The sequence below is a fragment of the Passer domesticus genome, chromosome 5 (genome assembly GCF_036417665.1).
Source record: "Passer domesticus isolate bPasDom1 chromosome 5, bPasDom1.hap1, whole genome shotgun sequence".
Taxonomy (NCBI): Eukaryota; Metazoa; Chordata; class Aves; order Passeriformes; family Passeridae; genus Passer; species Passer domesticus.
Genome location: NC_087478.1, coordinates 31,763,733 through 31,771,895, shown reverse-complemented (window position 1 = coordinate 31,771,895; position 8,163 = coordinate 31,763,733). Strand labels below are relative to the sequence as shown.

General features: G+C 40.5%; 1 protein-coding gene across 5 annotated transcripts in view; it reads right to left on the bottom strand.

Moving 5' to 3' along the window:
* Positions 1 to 3,470: 3,470 nt before the first annotated feature.
* RASSF3 (Ras association domain family member 3) overlaps positions 3,471 to 8,163 on the bottom strand; it is a 104,861-nt gene continuing 100,168 nt past the window's right edge. For all 5 annotated transcript variants that reach the window (XM_064419381.1, XM_064419382.1, XM_064419385.1 and 2 more), the window contains 3 exons: positions 7,884 to 8,151; positions 6,713 to 6,828; positions 3,471 to 6,341 (listed from right to left, as the gene is read on the bottom strand). In XM_064419381.1, the coding sequence (XP_064275451.1) occupies positions 6,192 to 6,341; positions 6,713 to 6,828; positions 7,884 to 8,151 (534 nt within the window). In that variant the 3' untranslated portion in view covers positions 3,471 to 6,191. The remainder of the gene's footprint in view (positions 6,342 to 6,712; positions 6,829 to 7,883; positions 8,152 to 8,163) is intronic.

Below are 8,163 nucleotides of genomic sequence, written 5' to 3'. Positions count from 1 at the left end.
CTGCTTTTGAAGTGTTCAGATTAACAAGGCAAAAACCTCACAAAAGTATTTCAGGCCTTTTGAAATTGTATAGTAACTTCAAAAGCTTCTCTGCAGAGTATTAAAGAAAAAACACCAGCAGCAATTAAGCCCCACCTTTAGAAAAGAGTGTCCTGCCTTGGGCTGCTCCAGGCTCTGAAGCAGCACTATGCACACGCACCAATCCCAGACCAACTGTTCAACAAAACACAACTGTAGGGTAAAGTCTGTTAACTTCCTGGAAATGTTCTTCTGATACATCTTTTCTGTACATAGATTGAACTACGGTAGAGACTATGTTCTTGCCATGTGACCTGCATTTTCACTCAGCCTTGTTTACATTCAAAAAGGAGTGCTGGCACTTCTAACAGGTGTTAGAAGATACTCTGTACAAGTTATGCTGCTCTACTGCACCAGAATTACTAAAAGTTCCACAAAGAACTAAAGGAACCACAAGTTTTGACCGTGAGTGCTTCTTCAACAAACCAGAGCAGATAAAAATACAGAAGTGTCTGACATCTGCTCACTCACATCTATGGAAAAATGTTAGGAGCAAAGAGGGCAGATTCTGAAAGTATCATCTGACGAGTCTAGATTAAAAGAACTGTCTAGGATTACTGGCATACAGAAAGCACCTGTTTCTCTGAAGGGAGAGCTGCAGAGCCAGTGTTCTAATACAACTTTGCCTGGGAAAAAAACCAAGAGGCTGAACTTTGCTGTCATAAAATATACTGGCATTCTAATTCTGAGACATGCTGGAAACAGCTGAAATTTCTGATCACATTCCAGATTCTGTATTTAAAGAGAGACATCTTAGACTTGTAATGCTATTTTCTCTCATGCTATGTGCAAGGCCACAATGCTATATTTAGGTTTACATTCTTAGTGAAGGGAGTTTTGCACTCTATTTCTCTCATTGGTGTTCATGGTAAAGTGAAGGCAAAACAGAACTACCTTATCTGTAATATCCTGTCTTATTCATATGGAAAATGCACGCAAGAAAGACAGCACCAAGTTAGTATTTTATACAGCATCATAAAAAGTTAGGTTTGGCAATTGCAGGAATAATCCTTGGATTTAAAAAAACCTTCAACATTCCAGTTGTGAACACTGCCTTTTCCAAAAGTTGTAGAGGGAGAGGTAGAGAACAGAAAGTGCAAAAAACCACAATTTTAAAAAGCCACCTTTGAGGACAGCAGGAAGGAAACAGCTTGAGAAGCCATTTGCTAGTACTGGGTGCCTCAGTGCTGAGTGTTGGGCTGGGTCCCTTTCAGGCCTACGCTGCTGCAAATGAAAACACTTCTAATTTCAACTTGCACAAGGGCAAACAAGAACACTCTGGAACACAAGAAGGTGCTTTTCAGACAAACATGTCTGGCCTTTGCAGTATTTCCTTGAAAAATACCACAAAACAAGGGCCAGCAGCCAGGCAGGCTCAGTGTCTGAAGTGCTTGGCTCAAACCACTCTGAACTGGGCGTTGTGCCTTCTCCATACTGGCTACTGCAGCAATCTCTTTTACCCATTGACACCTCAAGAGGAAAATAATTCCTCCAGAACAGGTAAGTCCTCAGTTCACAGCACTAAACCTGTGTTTTAAACAGGAGATCACAGTGTGTCTCCTCTTACCTGGTTTGAATTCTCAACATAGTCCCTGCTTCTTGTGCAAGCAGATGTAGCAGATGCACAACTTGACCCATTTGGAAGTCATCCACTTGCCTTCATCATCAAGAGTAAGAGACTCTGAACCTCTCAGTTGTCCTGTAAAGATGATCTGCAGCTTTTTATTCACTTGATCCAACTAAGGCAAGAGGTGAAGTCTCAAAATGGCACCAAATTAATTATAAAGTAGATGTAAGAAACAAGACAAGATTGGACTAGAAAGTTAGTTGAAGTAATAGGACTTTATTCCAGAGATACTAGTAACAAGGTATTAACTTTTTTTTTTCAAACAATTTGTTAAAACTGGTACTTCAGACTAAATTAAGGATTCTGTGGAGCTTTCAGGCCCAAGCTAAAAGTATACAAACTTTTATAAGTATTTATTTTCTGAAACAAATACAAACATAAAATTGCCATAATCCTAGACAGTTTTATTCCGTATCCTTAGTCTGAGGTATACTAACAAATCTCCCTCTGGGAATGTATCAATACTGCACTCTAGTCAGCATTGTTTTGCTCAAAACTCACTTAGTAAAAAAAGTGTTTCTATTTTGCAGTTTTGTAGGAGAAACTATTTCTCCTGCATATGAACTCAAATAGTGTAATTTATACGCTCCTGCAAGATGAAAACTGTAGGAAAAGTTTTGAAAGCACAGTTGCTTCCCAACAAACACAAGCATGCCATTGAACATTAAAATGAAGGAGGAAAACGTACCTGAATGGTTCTAGATCAATGGGAGACTGGGAAGGAACCTGGGAAGGAAAGAAAACCGCTCTATACTCACACACATAGAGGAGGAGGGGAGGAAGAGAATGGAGTTTGGTGGGGTTTGTTGCAAATGTTCAAAAATTTCAGCACTACAAATACAGCCTGCAGGAAGACAAAGCAGACTGACAATCTGTTGATCCCTGCCATGGAGAGGAGTGGCCCAGCTGCTTCTAGACGGTGCTGCTGTCCTGCTCTGCCTCCACACTGAACTCATCAGTCTCCAGATGGATGATTCTGCCCCGATCCAGGCAAAACACACGAGATTTCTTTTGCTGAGTTGGATTTCTGGTAGTAAGAGATAACTGCCACAGGCAGAGCCTGGTGACTTGTATGGTCAGCAGCTTTGCTGACTCCAGTATCTTTACGGCTTTTATCCATCCCACCCTGGCTGAGTGCTGAAGTACTTGCCATTGGCAGGCCTCACCAAGTGCACACGCAGTTGTCATGGGCTTATTGCACACTCCAAACCGTGAGGTCTCACATAAACCAGCCTTCAAGGCACTGCCATCTCCTCTGCTGCGGGGCCATGGTGCCCGGGGAAGTGCCACAGAGACCAAAGCAAACAGCTCAGCAGCTCCCTTCTACCAATTAAACCAGGGAGGAATAAACCACTCCCATGAAACACAGAGTAAGTAACCGGAAAATAAAACATGGATGTTACCAAAGAAAACCACTAAAAAGCCATTAAAGATAAAAAGGAGTGAAAAGCAGTTCCTGGGGAGAGAGGGCTGGGCTATCACCTCCAGTTTTGGTGTACTGGCCTCGTTGCTGCAAGGTGTTTTTTAACAGAAAGGAAACCACTCACCCGTGGGCTGTCCCACCCAGCAGCACTGCGCTCCCCCTAGGGAGGGGTCAGTTCTGTGAGCCCCACAACCCCAGCTCTGCTCCCTCCCTCTCTCCCATAAACCTCACTTATGCTAAAGGCCAGGACTCACTGCTGCTTTACACGGAAATCCACTCAGCCTCAAAACGACAACACATCGCCAGATAAAGGAGAAAACAAACACACATCACGTAACCAAGTATTGCCAACTTCAGCTTTAATAATGGAACCATCACTTTTTTTGCCATTTCAGTAATAACTTTAAGGGGAATAAAAACTTCCCTACAAAAATAAAATTAAGCTTGTTAAAATTATAAATAGTTTAAATGTTTGTATTTAAAGACATATATTTTAATGTTTCCCTGCATTCCCCCTCCCTCATCATTTAGTCATTCTGGTACCATCATATAATGACAAGAAAACAGTTTTGCAACAAAAGCTCTGACAGTTCAATTTGATGCTAAAATTAAAAAAAAAGATAAAACTGACCAGGCATGACCAATTCTTTTAAATTAAAGCTGCTGTAACTGCCAGTGTGTAGAACAAAAAAGAAGAAAATTAACTCCACACATGACATCTTACAATAATTAACTGTGGACTAAGACAAAATTAAAATAAAAGTTTATTTTGGTCCCCCACCCCCTTCCCCTCCACCCCAAATCAAGACTCATAGTGCATACAACACTGATTGAGGTTTTTTGGCTAAAGTAAATGAAGATGTGCCTACTTAAAAAGAGTGATAGTTTAGTTCAAGTAAAACCAAAATTCACATATTTTTATACTCAACTTTAAAACTCAAACAGTGTTTAAATCTGAGCAACAAATGGTTCAATATTGACAGCGATTATGCAATGATTACATAGCTATGGGCAGAAACATAAATTAAGATGTTAACAGAATACCCACCAACACGCTGCTGCATTCCTAGAAAAACAAATTGTAACAAAACACAAAAGCATTCCCTGAACCATTATAAAGTGTCTCACTTGAGGATAATGTTACTAACTCACACATGCACTACAATGTTACATGTGAAATTAAAAAACAAACAAGATATGCCTTAGATATATTTTATAGTTAGTCCTACTCTTAATTTCTCTTAACTCTTTAAAACATTATGATTGTCTCATAAGCTTGCAAATTCTTTTTACCTAAAAACCTTGTGAAGAGTTTTACAAAGAATCTTACTAAGTAAAAGAAACAAAGGCACAATTACATAAAATTAAGGGGAAGAACAGAAGCATCTTGGAGTTTCACACAGTATCCATTAGATGTCACCAAAGTTTTAACAATTCCTTGGGAATTTAAAACTAACTCATTAAGAACAGAGGGGAAAAAACCCCACCACAACTTCTGCTGCTCTTCAATCCTTAGCACTCCTCCACTCCCCCACCCCCCAGTACATAACTCATTTCCTTTCTGGCATGATAATGACTACAGTATCAGTCACTCGAATCTGCCTCATGCTTCCATGCTTCTATTGCACACCCACTTCTTTGGTTTCTTTTGAACATGCTTTTTTTTTTTTTTAGATAAATAACTCTGAAAGAACAACAACTATATTTACACTAAAGTAAAAAGTTTTCTTGCTACATTTTCCCTACTTTTAAATCAAGTAAATCAGCAGTCCGCAGAATTTGGTAATCCGTTTTTCAATTAACAGTTTAAAAACCATAAGGAAAAAAACTTTTGAACTATTAAAAGCAAGAGTTACTAAGCTCAGTCACCAAAACAGACAATAAATGTTAACGTTCTGCTGGGCTGGAAATGTGAATAAGAAATTCTACTTTCTTTGCCGGACTGAGCTTTTAACAAAGAAAGAAGCAGAGGAAGCTATTTCTGTCTTTCAGATATGGTAATTCAAGATTATCCAGCCTAAAAATGGATCACTGGGCCAGAGGAAAGACCTGACTTACAATAAAAATCAAATGCATCTGTAGTTATAGCTTATGTCTCCACCCTCGCTAGACAGGTATTTCTCAGAGAGTTATCTGAGACATGGACCACTTTTCAGAATTCAAGTAAGCAGCTTTTTAGGTTTGCCACACTTTTCAAACCCTGACTATGCCTTTATGGAATCAGCTTCTCCAAAAGGGACCTGTATGTGCAGCTCCATTTCCATTCTTACTTAGCTTTTGCTTCTCGTTCCTTCCCACTATTTCTATTAGCTTTATTTCTTTTCCAGTGTGGATTTACACAGTTAAAAACCATAAAACTTATTCAAAATATTAAAACATACTAAAACTTTAACTTTGTAGAATTAGTATTTCAACTTTCCTCTGTGTAAATACTATTTTCATTTAAAACCTCCTGTCAGCTATTAGAGTTCTTCTCCTCCAACTCTTACCTTCTTTTCAACCTTCTCTTTACTTTCTTCACAAAGACCACTTAAAAGCTTTCCACCATTTCACAGTACAAACCACAGGATCTCATAAGCTTTCCACCTAAAACAGTTCTCTCACAAATTATACAGTAACTATTCAAAAACAGAAAGGTAGTGCAAATCAATTTCATCTCTAAGATAGTCTCTAACTAATTCTCATCCAAATGGCTTTAATAATATTTTTAACCCATCAATTTGCACATCCTTACTTGTAAAGATTAAGCAAAGAAGAAATAAAAAGGTATTATTTCATAGCATCCTAGGAAATTGCTTACAGTTTCACAGCTTGCACCAAGATAACTTGGGAAACTCTCTAGGCACACAGAGGGTTGCAAACTGATGTACAAACATGCAGAATCCCTTACTTGTGGGTGCAAGATGCTAAGTGACCTGGCTTATGGAACTAAGTCTACCCTGGCATCACAAAACAGTCTTCTGAATGAAGAAAACTACTCTCTGCTGCTCGTTGTACGTTGGCTTTGGCATGCTCTATTGACGTTTGGTAGCGCGCGTTTTCCTGAGTGTCCTTTGGCCCTCCCTAGCCAGGCTTCAGCACCCCACGAAGGGCTTCTTCAAGTTTGCCCCTGTAAGCTGCATAGCGGTTCTTCAAGATCTGCAGTTGGTCATTTTCCTCTTTGTCCAGTATGCGCAAGAAGTTTTGCAGTTCAGGAATGCTAAAAGCTTCCCACTGGAAAGAATGAGAGCAAAGAATAGATGAGATGAACAGAAAATTCATAAATCTTTTCTCTATACAGTATTTCCAAACAAAACCTCACACACTGTAGACAGTTTCCAACTGAAACAGTATCAGCCATCTTCCTTGCAAATCTTAGGACATCTGAAAATATTTTACTCTTTTAAATAGTTTAAATTTTTTCTTCTGCAAGTAACAACAGGTCAATCTAACCACAAATGAAATGTTTACAAAAGGCACAAAGGAAATTAACAGGGGAAAAAAGTCTGCTTCCAAAAAAAGATCTGCCCGGTCAGCACAGCTCCAACAGAAGCCCACTCATCCATGAGGTTACACAAACACCGCCCCAGGAGGGTGTGACATACCATGACTTCTCCAGTTTCATGCTCACGTAGAACAAAACTGAGCATTTCTGTTTTGGGGCCTGCCACCAAGCGCAGGTAGAGGGGATGTTCTCTGTCTGACAGCTTGCAGGTATAAACTGCAGGAGAAGGAAACCACAGGAGTTACCATCTTTACCAACAATGATTCAAACACCTGGAATGACTAACACTAGCTAATGCTACAAAAATTTCAGAAAGATGCACGTGTAGCCAAAATTGACACAATGTTTATCTATCAGCCTACATATTGGTTTTGAGCAGTGAGTTTTAGGGAAGAGCTGAGCAGGTGACTGATGGTGACAGTGCAACCCTGCATTTGCACAGGAATGAAATGGCCTCCAGTCAACACAGTACATGCAGGGCTGGGGGGGGAAATAACTCACAAGAAAAAAATACAACACACAGATCTGTTGCTCTGTCTAAGCATTTATGACATTAGAGCTGTGTATCACTGTTCTGATACCTTCTCCACTTAAAATTTCACATACAGAGTCTAAAAGACAACTCTGCTTACCTGACAGCCAGAAACACCTAAACTACTGAAACTGCTCTCAATGTCCATGGAAGGAAGGCAGATTTTAAGTGCAGAAACACAACACTGGCAAAATGCACCTTTCCCTGAAAAACCCCGTTTCCATCTTCTGGTATTTCCATCACAACTTACAACAAACTCCTAACAGCAGCCAGTGCCCAGGGACAGCCACGTGCAGAAACACGTGAGCACAACACGTGTGCCCATGGTCGTCACCTCGAGAGCCGTCTGCCAGTGCCAGTACCTCATGCATCACAGACACCACAGCTTATCTTTTAAAAAACCTGGCCTGTCACTTAATCTCACAACTCTGCAGTGTATCAGGCCAGCCGAAATTTAGGACCTGATAAGGGCATAAAATAAAATAAAATGGACTGCAAAGCACGGGAGATCTGTGTAATGTTTTAGCAGGTGACTTTGTCTTGGATGAATTATCCTGAAATACCCCCAGTCTTTTACTGTCTTACCATGCTACTTTACATAAGGAAAAAAAGACAAGGTAGGAAGACTGTTACCCCCATTTATCTGCCTTCTTCCACCTTGCTTACTTCAAGTATTACTATAGCACAACTCCCTCCCCAAACCCTTCCACTACCAAAATGGCACAAGCCCAGCTTATACCTTGATCCTCCTTGTGACAGCGTTTATAAAGTGCAAACTTAGCAGGGTTGTCAGCCACAAAGAACTTCTTGAGCAAGGCCTCGATGACTTCCCGAACAGTGTTGGTGCTGCTGATGTGGAGGGTGTTCACGCAGCCGTCCGGCAAGTAAAAAGCAGTTTCCTGATTGCTGGGAGCATACCTGCCCTGGCTCTGGGAGGACTGCACTGTGATGGGTCTGCACAGCTCCATCTGCACTTTGATGAAGCCAGTGTAAACCCCGTTGGCGTTCTGCAGCAGAGG